The sequence below is a fragment of the Mesocricetus auratus genome, unplaced genomic scaffold, assembly GCF_017639785.1.
Source record: "Mesocricetus auratus isolate SY011 unplaced genomic scaffold, BCM_Maur_2.0 Super-Scaffold_100009, whole genome shotgun sequence".
NCBI classification, from domain to species: Eukaryota; Metazoa; Chordata; class Mammalia; order Rodentia; family Cricetidae; genus Mesocricetus; species Mesocricetus auratus.
In genome coordinates this window covers 75,315,421-75,336,342 of record NW_024429193.1, presented here as the reverse complement: position 1 = coordinate 75,336,342, position 20,922 = coordinate 75,315,421, and the positions used below count along the sequence as shown (strand labels likewise).

Here is a 20,922-nt window from a genome sequence, read left to right as displayed (position 1 = left end):
CAGAAATAGCAGGGTCTGATTGTCCACATCTTGATTTCAGGGACTGAATTTCCTAGTTGTGTGGGCTTTGGACATAAATAAAGATTTGGGGTGGAGTTTGATACCCAACAACCCTGGAGTCCTTCTTTAGATCCTGTCCCATGTATGGTTTAACGGGGAGGATGCTGGAAGGAAATCACAGGAGGTACAGTAAGGTTAGCTTCTACATGGTGGACGCTTTATGAAATTACGTCAAAAGGCTTATGCTTAGACTGCATTGGGCTTTTCTACAAAAGAGTTTTGACTTAAAGTATACTTAACATCACACCCTTAGATTTGGGGAAAAATGTTGGATGAGAATATTTTTCATTGATCAGTGTCTTCATGTGAGGGTACCCAGGATACCCTTCTGAGTCCCTAGAACCTAAAGAAACCACGAGAATCACCACATGACATGCTTCTTTTGTGGCTTTTGTGATATTAGGATTAATTCCTGGATGCTTCATTATGCTCTTTCTTTATTTTTTGATTTTTGTTCCTACACTTTAATGCTTTTCTAAATGCATGTATGTGAGTTAACTTAAAGTGAATCTCTATGAACTTTTGGAAATATGTGACTTAAACACTATAGACAATCAGTCTGCCTGAGTGGCGTTGGACACTGAGAGGAACGGCGCAGAACAGCTGGCAGATGGGTGTACACCCTCCCTTTCATCTTCAGCTCGCCATTCCCAGGCGCCACTGGTCTCCTCCTGGATAGTGTCTTCAGAGAAGATGGCAGGGGCCAGATGCCACCTGCGTGGTGAAGCTGCTTTGATGTCCCAGAGATGGAAATAAGGTATCTATTGAAGTTTCTCATCAATGTTAGAACTCCCTAAGAGTGCTGGGAAAGAATTATGATATAAAGTGTTCATAAGAGTCACCCTTTGATCCAATTGTGGACGTAGAAACAGAAAAATTTAAATATCCTAAAGTATGTAGCTTGTGCCCAGACTCAGAGCGGGGCAACCAGAACCGCCCCGTGTGAGCCGGTCCTTCCTGGTGAGCCAGCAAAGACTTTCATCCCTCTTTACTGCCCTCTGATTCTTTTAGAATGCGAGCTTGTAAATTATCTGTCTGGCTGTTGGCAGCAAAACCCAAAGCTTCTATTTCCAGAGAAGGGTCACTTTTTAAAAAACAAGTCTGGTCGTTTGTCATTTTCCAGAAATAGTAGAGAGGTTCCAGAAACCGTTGGGAACATTCTAAGAGTGCAGGTTGCCCCAGTAAAAAAGCAGCTGGGGCTGGAGATGGCGTGTGAGCCACGCGGTGGGTATGAAAGGAGGGCAGCCATGTGGAGAAGGGCCCAGCTGTGTCCAGCCTGAGAAATGAGGTGAATCTCTCAGTGTCTGCGTGTCCCCGGTGAGACAGCTAAGTAGCTTTCATGGTAGCTTGTGGCACTTTCTCGTTCTCCACTAGCTATGAGGAAAGGACTATGTTTACTTTTAATGTTTATTTATTTATTTTTTAGTGCCATACTTTTCGCTTTGTTCATGAGTATCTATTGAGTTGACTGTTATTGTTTTCCTTGTCTTTGTGCTGAAGCCTACCAAGTAATGAGTCATCTGTGTCAGCCTCACCGTTTCTAGCCTCGCCTGTGAGTTCAGTGGCAGTTGTCCTCAAAGAAAAACGCAACAGAAATGCTCTGTTAGACTTGGCCTAGTGCAGGTCACGTGACTCGGGTTGCTGCAAGGAGACCTGAGGAGAGTTGGCGGTTTTCAGAGGGAGTTTCTTTTTTTTTTTTAAATCATTTTTTATTTTAATTTTAAATAGCTTGTTTTACATGTCAATCCCAGTTCCCTCTCTCTCCCCTCCTCCCGCACTCCCCTTCCCCCCCGCCAGCCTCCCACCCTATTGCCAATTCCTTCCACATAGGGGATATCTAGAGTCTGTCATTTTACTCTGGGTAGGGTCCAGGCACTCCCCTAAGAGTCCAGGCTGAGAGAGGATCCCTCTTTGTGCTATGGGCACACGATGACTGTTTATATTCCAGGGATAGACACTGATCCACAGCTCAGGGCCCCATAGGTTGCCCAGGCATTCTCGCTGACACTCACATTTGGGGGGGTCCAGATCAGTCCCATGTTAGCCTCCCCGCTGTCGGTCTGGTGTCCAAGGGCTCTCCCCTGTTCAGATCAGTTGTCTCTGCTGGTTTTGCCAGCCCATACTTTGCCAATTTGCTCACCACTCCTCTCTCTGTCACTGGGTTCCTTGGTTTCAGTTCAGTACTTAATTGTGTGTTTGCCTCTGCTTCCATCAATCACTGGATGGAGGCTCCTGGACGGTTATAGACATCAAGTTCATTATCAGGAATGGGCATTCGAGGTGGTCTCTCCACTATTGCTTAGCTTGCCACTTGGTGTTATCCCTTTAGATCACTAGAGGTCACTCTGGTGTCTGGTCTGTCTTCTAACCTATGATTCCCTCTTCCCCCTATTCTACCCCCACCCACTCAACTTCCTGTTCCCCCATGACCTACTCTCTCTTCCTCTTCTCCCCCCTCTCTTCTTCCCAGCTCCCACTCTCCCCCACCCTTCACCGTGTTCCCCATCCATTCAGAGGGTCTTGTCTCAATCCTCTTCTCTTGGGTACTATGCATATATGCATATCTTTTAGGTTTTTTCCTATGTCCCAGACTCTATCAGTGGAAGTGCAGACTGGCACTATCCTGATCCATGTCTAAAATCCATATATGAGTGAGTACATACCATGTTTGTCTTTTTGAGACTGGGTTACCTCACTCAGGATGGTTTCTTCCAGTGTTATCCATTTACCTGCGAATTTCAAAATTCCATTGTTTTTTTCTGCTGAGTAATACACCATTGTGTAAATGTACCACATTTTCTCTATCCACTCTTCAGTTGAGGGGCATCTAGGTTGCTTCCAGGTTCTGGCTATTACAAATAATGCTGCTATGAACATAGTGGAGCAGATGCCCTTGTTGTATGAATTTGCCTCATTTGGATATATGCCTAAGAGTGGAATTGCTGGGTCTTGTGGTAGATTAATTCCCATTTTCCTGAGGAATCTCCATACTGATTTCCAAAGAGGCTGTACAAGTTGGCACTCCCACCAGCAGTGGAGTAGTGTTCCCCTCTCTCCACATCCTCTCCAGCATAAATTGTCTTCGGTGTTTTTGATTTTAGCCATTCTGACAGGAGTAAGATGGTATCTCAGAGTTGTTTTGATTTGCATTTCCCTGATGGCTAAGGATGTTGAGCACTTTCTTAAGTGTCTCTTGGCCATTTTAGCCTCCTCTATTGAGAATTCTCTATTTAGTTCTGTACCCCACCTTTTAATAGGATCCTTTGGTGTTTTGGAGACTTGTTTCTTGAGTTCTTTGTAAATTTTGGAGATTATCCCTCTGTCAGATGTGGGGTTAGTGAATATCTTTTCCCATTCTGTGGACTGCCTTTTTGTTCCATTGGTCTACCTGCCTATTTTTGTGCCAATAACAAGCTGTTTTCAGGACTATAGCTCTATAATAGAGCTTGAAGTCAGGTATGGTGATGCCTCCTGAAGTTCCTTTATTGTATAGGGTTGTTTTGGCTATCCTGGGCCTTTTGTTTTTCCATATGAAGTTGATTAATGTTCTTTCCAGGTCCTTGAAGAATTGTGATGGAATTTTGATAGGGATTGCATTGAATCTGTAGACTGCTTTTGGCAAGATTGCCATTTTTATTATGTTTATCCTACCAATCCAAGAGCATGGGAGATCTTTCCATTTTCTGAGGTTGTTCCCCATGATGCCTGGCCTGAGAGAGAGTGTGGTTCCAAGAGAAGCCAGGGGGACTGAGGGCCTGGGAGGGCTGAGCCCCAGGGACTGAGCTGATGAAGAGGAGCAGTTCTGTGTGCAAGGGAGGCAGGAGAGGGAGCAGTGCAGGTGTGACCAGAGGTCAGGTTGATGGCTCCTGAAGCACAGGTACAAGATATTATGGCTACAAGATTCATTTTTATTTATTAATTTGTACAACAAATGATTTTGCTTGCTTACTATTAAAAGCTTATTGGGGCTCTTCCAACAGTTTGGGTAGTTCTTCTCAAAGACCTTTAGTGTGGTCGTTTGAGTGCACTTGGCCCCCGTAAGCTTGTAGGGAAGGGCACCATTCCATTGGGTGTGTAGCCTTTTGTAAGTAGGCATGGATTTGTTAAAGGAATCATGTCACTGGGGGCAGGCTTTCAGATCTCTTCTGCTTAAGCCTTACTCATTGGCACAATCCACTTCCTGTTGTCTCCTGATCAGGATGTAGCCAGCTTCACGTCTGCCTGCATGCCTCCATGGTCCCTGCCCTGATAATGGACTAAATCTCTGAAACTGTGAGCAGCCCCAGTTACATGTTTTCCTTTATAGGAGTTGTCGTGGTCATGGTGTCTCTTCACAGCAGGACAAACCCTAAGGCGATTGGGGATTAAAATTTTGGAAAACTTAACAGCGAATCGCAACCATGATTCTAACTAGAATGTCTCAAAAAAGATATTCTAAATAAGCTTTATTGGTTCCTATTGAGCTCTAGCTCCAAAAGGAAAGGCCTCCAGTTATGCCACGTCTCATTTTAAGAGCAGATTTATTTTATTTGAAGTGTTTGAGTGTTTGCCTGCTTGTGTGTCAGTGCACCATGTTATTCACAGTGTCTGTAGAGGCCAGAAGAGGGCAGCAGATCTCCCAGACTAGAGTTGCAGTCCATTGTAGGCTGATATTTGGGTGCTGGGAGCGAAAAACCAGGTTCTCTACAGCAGCAAGTGACTCTCAAGCACTGAGCCATCTCTCAGTGGGTGGGGGGTGGAGATGGGAGGTCTCTTAAACTTTAATGCGACTGAGTTCTGTCTATCTCATGAGAAACATAAGAACCTAAAACTAGCTGAGCTTATGTAGAATATATCTGTGCAACATATAGTAACACACACACACACAGAGGGAGAAAGACACACACACACACACACACACACACACACAGATTTGCTTTTCTTCACAAGCCACTTACTCCAGCCTTAATAATGTCACAGACATATGTAGCCTCGTGAAACCATGCTGCAAATCCTTAGAAATGAAGAAACATGGCAAAAACCTACAGCTATGTGGCCTGAAGACACTGGTAGCTCGGCAGGGGCTGAATGAGCTATTTTCCTTTTCCCTCTTATATCCTTGCTAATGTCTTCTTTATTAAATCACAAGCAAAACGTCAGGTCCTGTAGGAGCTCTCTATTGATACAGAATTAGAAATAGATAGTTTAGGTCTTCTGCTCTGGCCACAGGATTCTAGTTGATGAAGATACATAACACAAGGCAGGACCAGTTTCGACATCCAAGATTTGTCCAATCATGTATTGATCATAAATGTTGTATTTTTATATATGTTTGTACAAAAATTTGAAACTCAAACAGTATTGCTTTGGAACACAACGCCATTCCAGGTTTTAATGTTTGATACTTACTAATTCATTTTTATTTATGTGTATGTGTGTGTGCCTACAAGAAATGTACCAAATATAAAAATACTTAAAAATAATGTAACTCCATATGAAGTTGAATATTGTTCTTTTGATATCTGTGAAGAATTGTATTGGGATTTTGGTGGGAAATGCATTGAATCTGTAGATTGCTTTTGGCAATAATTGCCATTTTTACTATGTTGATTCAACGTATCCAAGAGCATGAGAGATCTTTCCATGTTCTGATAGCTTCTTCAGTTTCTTTCTTCAAAGACTTAAAGTTCTTGTCATATAAGTCTTTCACTTGTTTGGTTAGAGTTACTCAAGATATTTTATATTATTTGTGGCTATTGTAAAGGGTGATGTTTCTCTGATTTCTTTCTCTGCCCATATACCATTTGAAATTAGGAAGGGCCACTGATTTGAGTTAATCTTTTATCCTGCCACATTGCTGAAGGTGTTTATCAGCTGTAGAAATTCCTGGGTAGAGTTTTTGGGGTCACTTGTGTATTCTATCATATCACTTGCCATAGTGATACTTTGACTTCTTCCTTTCCAATTTGTATCCTTTGATCTCCTTTTGCTGTATTATGGCTCTCGCTAGAACTTCCAGTGCCAATTGAGTAGATATGGAGAGAGTGGATATGGAGCCCTAGAATATTCCAGACAACCCCAGAGTATTCCAGATAATCCAGAGTATTCCAGCTAACCCCAGAGTATTCCAGACAACCCCAGAGTATTCCAGCTAACCCCAGAGTATTCCATCCAACCCCAGAGTATTCCAGCTAACTCCAGAGTATTCCATCCAACCCCAGAGTATTCCAGACAACCTCAGAATATTCCAAACAACCCCAGAGTATTCCAGACAACCCCTAGAGTATTCCATGCAACCCCAGAGTATTCCAGCCAACCCTGGAGTTCTCGTGATCTTCCTCAGTGGCAGAATTTGCATGTCACCTACTACAGAGCATCAGCTGGGAGGGCCTTTAGAAACATAGGCAGGTCTTCTCTCTCTCAGGGCTGAAATGGGGGAATCTACCTTAACTTAGCGTTTCTTCCCTCCCTCCCTCCTTTTCTTTCTCCCTTCCTTCCTCTGTTTCTTCTTCCTTTCCTTTCTCCCTCCTTTCCCCCTCCCTAGTTTCTTGCTGTAGGGAAAAGGCTGATCTTGAACTCACATTTGTGAACCTCCTGCCTCACCCTCTAAGGTACTGGGATTATGGGCACAGTTCACCACACCTGGCTCTGCTTTCTCTTCGTCAACAAATTATAGCCAAATTTCAAAATCACTTTATTTTACTTCCTGACAGACTTTCCCAATCTTTCTATTGACTGTTTTCTTTCTGCGCAGTGCAGGGAGACTCCCTCACATTCTCAAGTGTCTGTTTCTCCAAGTGTGCCTCGAGGGGTTGGTTCGTGGGTGAGAAGAAGGTAAAAAAAAATCTTAGCTGTTGCAGTGGTTGGTGACTCTTCACAGTCTGAACCTATGCAGCAGAATTTCATTACCAATTATTTAATTCTCCTGGAGAGGAAGCAATTAGGAAAAAATGTCAAAAAATGATCTTTAGAAGTGTGATAATTTAAAAATGTCAAGAAACACTATTTTAAATTTAAAAATAGGAATTCATTGTCTTCATTTCCCCCTTAAACTTACCTACCTCCAGGAGATACAAATTCATACCCAACCTCTCTCTTGCTCCCTTGATCAATCTGTGTGTGTGTGTGTATGTGTGTGTGTTATGCATTCACACAACACTAGTGTATCCATTGTTTATGACTATAAGCTTCATAGACCCCTTCAATCCATGGTCCTTGACCAACTTACAGCTGTATTTCACATGAGTAGCATACAGTAAGGTATCAAACATCTGTACATTGACCCTAACATTAACTCAGACTCTGCATCTCATAACACTCCACATATGGCTACTCATTTCCCAAGCATGGTTATGCGGTAAGTAAGTGGTTGTGGGTCCCTGTGAAGGCATAGTTACTAGAGACCTTGCTGTAGAGATGTAGGGTCCTTGTGCTGTGGGTGGGGTTTATATATTACTTAGGAAGCTCCGAAAATGAAAATTGGCTCAGGGTTGGAAAGGGACCATGAATTATGACTTTCAAGAAGAGAAGCTGCTGTCAGCTTCTCCTTGGCTCATGCTCTGTAGAAGAAAAGAGAAAATTCTCCCTCTTCCCACAATATGCAATGCTTTCTCTCCTTTATTCTGACCGGTTAGTGCCAAGACTACAGCAATCGTACTGGAGAACAATGCTGTTTGCAGACCAGTGTGTTCTCCAGGTCTACTATTAGCACTCAGAACATGGTGCCTAACTAAAGTGAGCTTAGGGGAAAAAAGAAAACAGACATCATTGAAACCTGCTGTACCTGGGGCTGCTGTCTAGAAGACGTTTCTTCATTCCCTTTAGTGCACAGGATGCTGACAGCCTCCACCCCAGTTCCTGGAACCACAGCCTGACTATCTCTTCATATTTTCCATCCACAGAAGAGAGTACTGGGGATGAACCAACAGTGACATTTTCAGAGGAGATGAGGCTTGAGTACAGAGTGAAGTGGTTCAGAAATTTATCTGAAAAGCTTTGTCTCCAGCACAGCAGCCTTCCAAGCAAAATGTTTAGGAAGAGGGGAACTGGGTCTTTATCCCCTATGTGGAAGGATTTGGCAATAGGGTGGGAGGGTGGGGGGAAAGGGGAGTGGGGGAGGAGGGGAGGGAGAGGGAACTGGGATTGACATGTAAAACAAGCTATTTAAAATAAAAAAAATTAAAAAAAAACTTTAAAAACTCTAAATATAATCTCTATTTTGTTGTGTTTTATGCAAGTATTTTAATAAATCAGTTTGTACTGTATATTTGTACTTTCGTGAGATCTTTTTGTTGTTTTACCATTTTAAGTCTCTATTTGGCTACACAGAGATAGTATTTTTTATTGTTAATGCTCTTCTCATACCCACCTGCATTTAACTTGGGGATTGTGTAAACATGGGGAAATGAGGGGATAATGGGGGGAGTGGGGGGAGGGCACGGGAGGAGGGGAGGGAAAGGGAGAGGGACCTGGAACTGACTTGTGAAGCAACCTTGTTTCTTATCTAAATTTAAACTGAAAAATAAATAAATAAAAAATATATCAACAACAAAAAAAATGTCTGGCATAGCACTTAAAACCACTGAAGGGAAAAAGAATTCTTATTCTCCTCTTAAAATCAGAGGAACGGATTTGCTGCCCAAATAACATGGCGTTTTAAAGAACTGTATTTTGCGTTCTGTGGTTACATTGTGTAACACTGAGCCAGCCTTCTTCAGGAGAATTGGAAATTGATATCAAAGCCTAAAAGGTTCGTCAATAGGAAGCAGAAAACAATAAAAGTCTTGCTTTCAGCTGCTGATGTTTAATATTCCATCATAATTAAATAATTTAAATCCAACTTTTCCTTCTAGATACTAAACTACTGAGAACTTATTCCTTTCAGCAACATGGTTTATTTTGATGGGTTATTGTAACAGTTTTAATTTTTATTTTTTTCATCCCTATAATAGTTATTCCTCCCTTCTCTCCTCCCAGTCCCCCCACCCTCAGGCCAAAAAACTTCCTTTCTGATTCCCCAATCCACTCCTCATCTGTCTCTCTTCAAAAAAAGGACAAGCCTCCTATGGGTATCATCCAAACATGGCATTTCAGGATGCGATAAGACTAGCACCTCCCTTTGTGCTGCTTGAATGAGGAAAGCCAGTATAAGGAGAGGGTCCCGAAAGCCAGAGAGAGTCAGAGACAGCTCCTGCTCCCACTGTTATGAGTCCCACAAGAAGACTAAGCTACACAACTGTAACATGTATGCAGAGGGCCTATGTAGGTCCCACACAAGCTCCCTGGTTGTCAGATCAGTCTCTGTGAGCCCCTGTGAGCTCAAATCAGCCAAGTCTGTGGGTTTTCTTGTGGTGTCCTTGACCACCTGACTCCTGCTATCCTTCCTCTCCCTCTTCCACAGGATTCCCTGAGCTCTGCCTAATGTTCTGCTGTGGCTCTCTGCACACCTGTTTCCAACAGTTTCGGAATGAAGCCTCGAGGAGGGCTCAGGGGTGTGTGTGCCTGAATATCCCTGGGAAAGGGAAATAGAGGGAGATAGCGGTGGGAACAAGAGGGATCAGATAGGGGAAGGATGGGGGGAGAGAGTACTGGGAGAGACATCTGGAATTGGGGGCATCTCAGTGATGAATTAGAAACTTAGTGCAATGGAAATATCCAGGAATGTATGAGAGTGACTCTAGCAAAGAGGATACAAATCCTGAATTGCTCACCTCCTATAACCAGGCAAGACTTCCAGTGGAGGAACTTGGACACCAACTCAGCCACATAACCTTTGACCTACAATCTATTCTGCCTACAAGATGTGCTGGGATAAAGGTGACTCAGAAATTGTGGGAGTGGGAATTGTGAGATGTTTTAGTTAGGGTTTATATTGCTGTGAAGAGACAACATGACCACACAACTCTACAAAGGAAATCACTTAATTGGATGGTTTACAGTTTCAGAGGTTTAGTCCGTTGTCATCATGGTGGGACATGGCAGCTCGCAGGCAGACATGGTACTGGAGAAGGAACTGAGAGTTCTACATCTTGTAGGTAACAGGAAGTGAACTGAGGCACTAGGTGTGGCTTGAGCATGTATGAGACCTTAAAGCCTGCCTCCACAGTGATACACTTCCTCCATCAAGGCCACGCCCACTCCAAAAAGCCACACCTCCTAATAGTGCCACTCCTTTTGGGAGTTGTTTTTTTTTTTTTTTTTAATCACCACATAGGAATTCCAGGAAGTCTTTTAGTTTATTGATTTCATTGGAATGAACACCATGGACATGTTTCTTAGTATACGGAAAACATGTCTCATTTCCAGATGGATCAGTTATTCAAGCGAAAATACTTTTATTGGCTATAGTTATGCTAAACCTCACACTAATATAAGCCTGTCATATGCTGATTAATAATTTTTATGTTAGATGAACTAGAAACCCACACGTAATTAAAAAATCAGTATCATTTAGTTGCTCCTGTGTCACTGTTCTTTTATTTTGTAATTTTCTACTTACTGTTTTCTGCATTGGGAAATAGTGGTGGTGGGGGATACACAAAATGAGTCTGTCTGTCTCCTCGCTTAAGCTCTTCTGAGTTTTGTTTTCCTAAGTTGAAAACCTGAGTCCCAAGGACAGACCCTACCAGACAAGTCTTGTCCCGTGTTGCTAGAGCAGCAAGCATGCCTCAGCCACCTCCTCTGAGAAGGGTGCCGATGTCTGGCCATTCCATTCATGACCAGGACACAGGTTTGCGCCTTCAAAACACCTGGCTTTGCAATGACTTTGCGTGTAAAAGATGGACACGTGGCATGCTGATGATACAAACCTAAGAGCCTTAAAGGAAAGATTATATTGCCTGAATCTCTCAAATAAAAAAGCTTCACAACTGTGGTCCAGTGATCTTCCAGCCTAAACTGGTTTCAAGAATAAGTCAGGCCTTGCCTTTTCCTAGGGCTAAATCAATGGTTCTCAACTTTCCTAATGCTCCAAACTGACCCTTTAAATACAATTCCTCATGTTGTAGTGACCCCCCATTATGCAATTATTTTCTTTGCTATTTCATACTATAATTTTACTACTGTTCTGAATTGTAATATAAATATTCTGGGTTGAGAGCGGCTGAGCTAGGAGGACAGGTTTCAATAAAAACAAAACAGAAACGGTAAGCTCAAAACTGCCATGCTCTTGTTACTGACTTAAATATTGCTTTTCACTCTTCCTTTAGTCTCAATGACTATTCTCAATATGCAAATTACAATGAAAATGAAAGTGATTGGATGCTTTCAGGAGGGGAAGAAAAATAGGAAGCTTATGGAAGCTGTGATGATCTCAGAAAGTGATCATATGAAAACTGAGACTTAAAATGATACATATTATGTTAAAATTTCGAAGTTCAAAGTCTAGCATTAATCAGCAGAGCTCTGATAAGTTATTAATCTAATCCTGGCAACAGTTAGAAGCGCTGGCTAGTAATGCTTTAAAAAATATAGAGTTGTCGTAGTCACAGGCTCAGAAAATTTAAGTTTCCCTTGGCTGCTTCTTTTCTAAATATAGACTTAAAAAGGGCCTCTTGCCAGTCACAGTGGCATATGTCTTTAATCCCAGCACTCGGTAGGCAGAGACAGGCAGATCTCTGTGAGTCTGAGGCCATCCTGGTCTACAGAGTGAGTTCCAGGATAGTCAGGACTGTTTCACAGAGAAACCCTGTCTCAAAAAACCCAAAAGACAGGAAGGAAGGAAGGAAGGAAGGAAGGAAGGAAGGAAGGAAGGAAGGAAGGAAGAAAGAAGGAAAGAAAGAAAGGAAGGAAAAAGTGCCTCCCATTGTGCTGAAAGATGTTGCTATCCAATCTGCATCTACTATCCGGGCCTCTGTCCAGGAGAAGCGAGTGTTTGTGCTTCTACTCCAGAATCACCCTTTGGGTGCACAGCTCCTCTTCCCATTTGTTCTCTTCCTTTTATGACATTTCTCTTACCACAGATGAATGTTCATGCTTCTATCATTATCAACCACGCTCAGGCCTTATTTTTGCTGTGGTCAAAGCTGTGAGTCACTTGAGCGGTTTGTAGACTTATCAATTGCTTTCTCTACAATAAGGGTGTCAGCGCAGAGTATAGATGGCAGCCCTGCTAACATGGCTAAAACTTCTGAATCTTTTTGTCAACTTAAAAAAAATATCATGAAAGGTTTGTGACTTGGATCCATCTGTCACAGCTCAAATGGGCTCCAGATCCCTCGCCTGAGAAAGGCCTGGAGATTTCAAGCATACACCTGTGATAAAGTTCCTGCCGAGTCCTTAACTGCACTTTCTGTCCATCTGGCCCAGTAGATTTCCACTCAGCTGACAGATACCATGTAGGAAACAACATCAGCTCCGTAATCACTCATCTCCCTAGCCTCAGGTAGTCCTGCAAAACTGATCAATGCTCAACTTGCTGACAGTCCAAAAGCTTCCTCCAGGACAGAATTATTGAAATAACCCAGTGATGGTCAGTAAGCCAGATGCTTCTGATGGAATTTCCAAAGGTCTCTGTCATCACCTGCTTACTTGAGCCTCTGCTTAGGACCAGCATTCCAGATTTCCCTCTTCTCAAGCCCCAAACCAACAGGAAGTAGCCTAGGACAGGCATTCACCCCTTATCATCAACAAAAGGCTAGAATGTTAGGTCCAAAGTGGTCCAGAAAATGACAGTGCTGATGATGTCGTAAACAGAGACTTTGGCTGGATAAATGGTGCTGTTATTTGTTAAACAGAAGTTCAAAGGTGGGTTTCTGTTTACTAGGAACCTCCCTTCAATCACCAGTAATCTCCTTTAATCTGCCCCAAAGGCCAGCCATTTGGGCAAGGACATCTGTTTCCTGGTCAGTCCAAACAGTATTTCTACCCTGTTGCCTGTCCCATAAAATCTACTTTCTTTTCTGTCATTTTACAATTTTCTCTGTACCCCCTTTGCCCCAGAGACAGCCTATTTGATCCCCAATAAACCCTTCTTTCTACTCATGGAGCAGTCCAGTTCAGTGGTTTCACTGCACCCTGGATTACAATATCAAAACAAAAAGAAAGCAAAGGGAGCCATTCAATAGCCCTTTATTGAATATAAAATGTGTGCAATGGCGTGTGCAAGTTTCTATAGTTAAAAAGTAAAATAAACATGAATAAATAATCTGATTGGTGTTTTCATAAGATAAAGATATTTCCTAGCAGATTTTCTTGTAGAAGCAAGTACACCCCAAGTCATGCTTCTACCACAACAATACTTCCTGTTATGTGGCCAGCTCCCTACAGCTCCTGCCACCAAAACGTCCTGGCCATAATGGACTGACTGTACCTTGGAACTATGAGCCAAAGGAAAACCATCTTTTCCAAGGTTGCTGCTTTTAAGTGTTTTTCTTATAACGGTGAGACACCAAATGCATGGACTGTATAATATCTGTTCATGTCAAGTTGGTTTATATCCCTTGAAATCAAAAGAGACATTGCTAACAGGTGAGCTGTGCCAGAGTGAAGCCAAGAAGTTACCAGTTGGCCCACCTTGTCGATGTTCTTGCCTCTGTAGAGGCCTGAAGTAGATAGAATTCGGTAGAAAGGCCCAATGATTAGATAGTGACTTATTTAGTGATTTGCTCGAACACTGCTTGTACTGCCCATTTGCCCAGCATGACTTCACTTGCTACCTGGACCAGGGTAACCTGGAGGCACAGCTGAAACAATGGCTTGCTGCCCTTAACGACAAGTTGACTGCCACTTACGCTTTTGTAAAATCTTGCTTGCTTGCCCATCCTACCTCGTGGTTTTAGAGTATAAAATGAGAATGCAAACTGGAAACCTTTCAGACCCTGTCCTAGATTGGGTCCATGGATGACATCTCCTCTCTTCCATTCTCACTGAGTGCTTATTCCAGAAAGATCCCTGAAACATATCCAAGAGCCTTTGGAAAGGTGGGTCTGTCCTCTAAAGCTTGATGGGTTTTAACAGTTAGTTCTTTGGTGCTCTCTCTCTCTCTCTCTCTCTCTCTCTCTCTCTCTCTGTGTGTGTGTGTGTGTGTGTGTAAGTTCAAGACAAGACGAGGGAATTGGATCAGAGGATGACCCGGGGAAAGCTTCACAAAATAACTTATCAAAAATCCCAAAGCTATTCATTTTAAGAAAACAAAATGTTTAAAGTTGAAGCAAGTTCCTTTGTAGGAGTTTTCCCACCCTGGGAGCTACTTCTAAATTGCCACACAGAGGCTTATATTAATTGTAAATGCTTGACCAATAGCTCAGTCTTATTACTAACTAGCTCCTACATTTAAAATTAACCCATATTTCTTATTTACACTCTGCCATGTGACAGTACCTTTATCAGCACGGCATGCTCTCCACATCTCGTCTCAGTTCTCTGACTCTGCCCTTCTTTCTTCCTGTAACATCAGGGGGCACAGACCCCACCTATACTTTTTTGCCTGGCTATTGGCCAGTCAGCTTTTATTAGCCAATGCAATCAATACATATTCATAGTATCCAAAAGAATTGGTCCACAGCACTCACTCTTCTGCTTTCATAGTTTTTCTTTCTCAATAAGGGTCTCATGCTGTTTGCTGCACAGTTTTAACTGACAGTCTCAGGGGGAGGAATGAGACTTGGGGGGCAGCAGCAGGGACACCTGGTAACACAGTGGGGCCTGCTGTTTGCTGTAGAGGAGCAGAGGAAGTGTGGACATGTGAGCCGAGTCAGAGCAGAGTAACAACCACGAGGAGGAGGGAGCTCCGGGCTGTCTCCTTGAGTCCTGTCTTTCCCTGGGCAGCAGAGGAGGACAGCAGAGGAGGGAGGTCTGTTCTCTCTGAAGATGAAAAGAGACAACTCGCTGGGCCTGGAACATGTAGACACACTGGAAAATGATTCTGGAAGACACTACCAGAACTAAAACTGAATTGCTACCCTTAGACTCTCCCATAACAGTATTTGAGAAAATTCAGACCTTAGAAAAACAACCCAATTAAGCACATGGGACTCAAGGATGTACACCTTGTGACATCCATTTAGATGTCAGAAAGCATCAATAAAAACAAAACACAGCAAACAAATGGCAGATAAAGATAGACAAGTAAAATGATGTCTCTAGAAAACTAGAAAATTGGACAAGTCTTAGTCTTAGGAATCACTTCTAAGTGAAAGGTACTAATCTTTTGAAAATAGGAATTGATTACAAGTTTGGGTGAGAGAAAGGGCAAGGTGTGTGGCCTCACAAAACAAGGCGTGCATAAAGACAGTGGAAACATTGGGGAGCTCCTGCTGGCCACAGTGCAGAAACGAGGGAGCCCACAGAAAATGAGGGAGCATAGGAGAAAGTTATTGTGTAGAAGAATAAAGGGTAATGATATATAATTAGTGACATAATAAGCCCCCCTTTGCAACTGTTGATGTAATCATTTATTTAAGCAAAGTGCTAAAGTCATTAGGTGAAAGTTGTTGGAGAACTGTATCATAGCTAAAACAATGAAACAACTGTAAATATGATGGAAAGAGCCTTAATCCAATTATCAAACTCAGTATCACTAACAACGGAATAACTTAGGATCCTAAGGCATGTGATGCTTGATAACCATCAAACAAAATGAAGAATAAAAATTTACCAATGAACATAGATTACACTGTAGACTAAGGGATTATTCTTAACAAATTGTAGGTCTATATTCCAAAACTCCCTAGAATCAATTATTGAGGTATATAATAGGAAGAAAGTTCAGAAAAGGAAGCAGAGGGGCTGAGCCCCAAGAAAGTATGGTTGACGAATGCTCGCAGGTGCAAAGATGCACATGAGCCACACACGTCACTGGAAATCACGTGAGAATCATTTTGGCGGGAGTCTGAGGCAACGTTAGTAGGGGTGAAGCTTAGTTACAACTGTTTGTCGAGAGTGTTGATGGCATCAGTCAAAATGTTAAATGTGTACCCATTTCATGACATCTAGGAAAGTATTGTCAACATTCCCATCAAGTGTGTGGGATAAACACACATGGTGCCTTTAGTTAGACTGGAAGCAGTCTCTAAGACCGTTCGGGAAAACAAACTGAGCCACGGGGAGAGAGTGAGAAGTGGCGCTTAACTTTCAGATGGTGTTTTTGCCATTGTTTTGAAGACAAGCTTGTTTGTTGAAATAGCAAGCAAACCCAACTTAATACAATTGCTGTCCATTCCACATAGGACTGACGGGTGCCATAAGAGTCATTCGAAATGTGACAGGCTCTCATCCTCTGAAGGGTTTTCTTCATGATTGCTTTGAGCCCCAACTCATATGTAGAGCAGTTTTGTTGGTGTGCTCTTGTAGACCAGGGGATTGTCCAGGCATGGGACACTCTATCCTGACTGGGCTTCTCAAAGCCTGTTCTGGAAAGCTGGCTTGGATGAACAGAGAGAGCAAGGGAGCTAAACAATAGAGCCAGGGAGGACTGGGCACACCCCGAGACAGTTACACTTTCTCTCTTGCCTTTGGAGTCTTGAAGCATCTTTCTCAGGCAGAAAGATTCATCTCATGCAGAATTAGAGTAACTGCTAGGTGACTGGACTACAATTTTTGCAACAGCCACTAAAACGAGATTCATTTAGCAGAACTAGTGTGGGGCGTGTTGCCTGCTACCTGCAGAAAGTCCTTCTGGTAGGCAAATGTACAAAGTGATGCTTTTCTTTGATCCCCCGAAGGTGCACACAGACTTAGCAGAATGCAGTGAGGTTGATTTTATGTTCCTCACCTCATAGTTAGGAAATATGTTCCATTCTCATGTCGAGGTGAACAGATGTATTGGAAGATGGCATATATGGACTTTAAGTTTCAGAAGCTCTAAGGAGTGAAGTGACCTAAATGTGGGCCAGGATCCTAAGCCTGTAAATGAGGCAATTCTGCAAAGCATCTTGGCTTATGATTTGAGATGCCAGACATATCCAACTTCCTGTCTTCAGTAGAATTTGTGTTGTGATTTTCCACTAGGTGTTTCAGAACTGAAATAAACAGTCTTATGCTCAAATATAACCTTTGGCCAGTATAATTCCATACCCAGGAGAAAGGGATGGCCAGCATACCTTCTTAGCCCAGTCTGCCAGCCAGAGTCATCTGTAAGATTCCACATCCACTGGACATGTAGTTACAGCAAGTGCTTGACTTAATGAGCCCACTGGGAAAGCATTTCAGCCTCTTATTGGAAAAAGGCCTTCAAAAATAACAGGGCAAATCGTTCCAGGTCTCTGTGACCTGAAGTGTCTAATTAAGCTAAAGAATTACTAGTGCATCTTAGAGAAAACTGAGGCCATGCAGCCTGATGAGTCAGTGAGCATGCTTTCTCACGAGGTCAGAGAACAGTGTGGTTTAGCTGTGTCCCTGGTGGTGGTGGCGGCATTCACTGTGGACATTCTTGTGTCCTGGACGCTCTAGGACAAGGGCACACTTTGCACTTAAATACCTCTAAAACAAATTGATCTTTGACGTCTTCACATTTTAGGGAACTAAATGATGAAGTCCAAATACCAAGAAAAGAATATGAGAGACATAGGAGAGAGTTTGAGGCATGGAGAGGACATAAATGATGCAATAGTGGCTTAAACATCTGCATGCTCTTGGCGCGGTAGTTTAGAGGTGAGATACATGAAGGAAGGCAGTGGAGGAGATGGGGTGGGCGGTGGGGGCATTCGGCTTGTGAGAGGATCCCAAATTATCAACCAGACATACACTGTCCTCTGGTGGTGAAGTGTGAAACTGCATTGTCCAGATGAATGCAAGATTAATAAACATTAAAGATGAAAGGCAACCAGGTACCTAATATGGGGAGAATAATTCACTTTAACCATTTGGCTGAGTTTCCCACAGTCATTGAAGTCGGATGACTCATCTTACAGACACTCCAGTTTTATAAACTTTTCCATCTTTCACAGAGGCTGCAAGTGGCAAGGCATCAGACTGCATCAGGCTGCGGCCCACGCTGTCCTTTTGAGGGTTAGGACATCTTGTCAGCAGATGCCCATTTTATCCTCAAGAGAGTGACACACCCAGCATTGAGCGAGTGGGAAACAGCTGAGTAGAAAACCCTGACTTGGCTCGACTTCACTCTGAACTTGCATGGAGGCCCTGGGATTCTTCATTTTTAAAGATTTATTTGCTTATGTATTTTATGGATATGGGTGCTTTATCCGAATGTATGTCTGCACACAAGTAGAGGGCACTCAGTTGTCTGACACTACAGTTATAGACAGTTGTGGGTGCTGGGAATTGAACTCAGGACCTCTGCAGGAGCAGCTAGAGCTGAGCCAACTTTGTAGCTCCCAAGTGACCCCTTGTAGTTTACACAAGGGAATGATGTCCAGCCTGACAAGCATTGGGCTTTTCCCCCTCTCTCTGCCTAATGACTTTCAAGATCAAATACTTGATCCCATGTGTTGGTATCTTATTCCTTGTTTTTAATAAGTATCCCATCATGGTTCATAGGCACATCATAATTTACTTATCTTTTCTCTTATTTATGGGCATGAACTTATGTCCATTTCTCAGCTGACCACTTCTCATGGTTGAATATATTCTTCTGTGGGAGTTGGTCCTCTCCTTCTACCATGTGGTCTGGCGGGCTTGGCAGCAAGCACCTCTATTTGCCCTTTTCAGTCATCTTGCTGGACCACTTTTGCTCTGTGATGACAAAAGAGGATTAAACGTTTGCCATTCTAATAGAACTCAGACAGTGTATTAATCGGGTGCAAGCTATTGTGAGCAGACTATCACACCTTACATTGTAAACTTTCTTGATCTCCTAATGACTTGGTCTCCTTAATGACATCAGTGGGGGGAAATGTCTAGTGAAATCAGGATGCCCATGTTCCCAGGGAAGGCTGGGAAGGGTTTGAAGACCGGAAACCTGTGATGCTGGAGATGGGGCAGTTTTCTTATCTGCAACACGGCGCTGATGGAAAAGGTGGATCTCAAACGTGTTTGCACATTTGAGATACTTGAAAGCATGGTAGGCAGGGGCTGGGTGGAATGTGAACTCCACATGGAGCAAGGAGGTCCACAGGAACACAGAAGTCACACAGGAAAACACAGAAGTCAGTCACACAGGGAAACAAAGAAGTCAGTCACACAGGGAAACACAGAAGTCACACAGGAAAACACAGAAGTCAGTCACACAGGGAAACACAGAAGTCACACAGGAAAACACAGAAGTCACACAGGAAAACACAGAAGTCACACAGGAAAACACAGAAGCCACACAGGAAAACACAGAAGTCACACAGGAAAACACAGAAGTCACACAGGAAAACACAGAAGTCACACAGGAAAACACAGAAGCCACACAGGAAAACACAGAAGTCACACAGGAAAACAAAGAAGTCAGTCACACAGGGAAACACAGAAGTCACACAGGAAAACACAGAAGTCAGTCACACAGGGAAACACAGAAGTCACACAGGAATACAGAAGTCACACAGGAAAATACAGAAGTCACACAGGAAAACACAGAAGTCATCCACACAGGGAAACAAAGAAGTCAGTCACACAGGGAAACACAGAAGTCACACAGGAAAACACAGAAGTCATCCACACAGGAAAACACAGAAGTCACACAGGAAAACACAGAAGTCACACAGGAAAACACAGAAGTCATCCACACAGGAAAACACAGAAGTCACACAGGAAAACACAGAAGTCACACAGGAAAACACAGAAGTCATCCACACAGGAAAACACAGAAGTCACACAGGAAAACACAGAAGTCACACAGGAAAACACAGAAGTCACACAGGAAAACACAGAAGCCACACAGGAAAACACAGAAGTCACACAGGAAAACACAGAAGTCACACAGGAAAACACAGAAGTCACACAGGAAAACACAGAAGTCACACAGGAAAACACAGAAGCCACACAGGAAAACACAGAAGTCAGTCACACAGGAAAACACAGAAGTCAGTCACACAGGAAAACACAGAAGTCAGTCACACAGGAAAACACAGAAGTCAGTCACACAGGAAAGCACAGAAGTCACACAGGAAAACACAGAAGGCACACAGGAAAACGTGCACCTATTCTGAGTGGGGTGTGTTGTTAAAAAAAAGAGATGTTTCTAGTGCAGATGGGGGATGTGTCTCTGTAGTCTGTGAATATATGTTTCTCTTATTGGTTGATGAGTAAAGAAAGCTGTTTTGGCCAATGGCCCGGCAGGATGTAGCCAGGCAGCAAGTATAGGCGGGGCTACCAGACTAGGAGAATTCTGGGAAGAGGAATGAAGAGAATGGGTCTCCAGGGAGACCCCATGTAGCTGCCAAGAAAGTTAGAGACTCAGGAATCACCAGTAAGCCAAGACCACGTGGAGATACACAGATGAACAGAAATGGGTTAATAATTAAGAGAGAGCCAGCCAATAAGACCACGTGAAGATACACAGATGAACAGAAATGGGTTAATAATTAAGAGAGAGCCAGCCAATAAGAAGCCTGATCTATGGGCCAAATAGTTTATAATTAACATAAGCCCCAGTGTGTTCATTTGGGACTGAAGGGCTGCGGGGCCAGGTGGGACAGGAACTTTCCTCTGCATAGTGCTTCGGACAGAGATCTGTAGGAGCCTATGCAGTCGCTTAAAAAGAGACACGCTGTGGGTGCCTATGCAGTCGCTTAAAAGGAGACATGCTGGAGACTGTAGTGAGAGGGCAGATGGGCCGACTGGTCACCCACCCTCAGTCATTTTAGGCGTCTGTGAGAGTACAAAGTAACCTTGCATATAACTGATTTACTCCACGCGGGCATCCAGGGTTTGTCCGTATTTGCTTATCAACTCCATTGTCTATACCCAAGAGAAGTCCTGTGTCCCGTAGCTCCAGTTCTTTTAAGCCATTTACATAGCAAGGCAAAATTTACAAAAGCAAAAAAAAAATTACAGAATATG

The 20,922-nt window shown here is 43.1% G+C and overlaps 1 protein-coding gene across 3 annotated transcripts in view; it reads right to left on the bottom strand.

Moving 5' to 3' along the window:
- Window positions 1-18,425: 18,425 nt before the first annotated feature.
- The window catches only part of Tmem144 (transmembrane protein 144), a 48,189-nt gene continuing 45,692 nt past the window's right edge, over window positions 18,426-20,922 (bottom strand). For all 3 annotated transcript variants that reach the window (XR_005879513.1, XM_040752616.1, XM_040752617.1), the window contains exon 12: window positions 18,426-18,669. Coding sequence is in view for 2 of the 3 variants with exons in the window: in XM_040752616.1 (XP_040608550.1) it covers window positions 18,642-18,669 (28 nt within the window). In the remaining variant the exon portion in view is untranslated. The remainder of the gene's footprint in view (window positions 18,670-20,922) is intronic.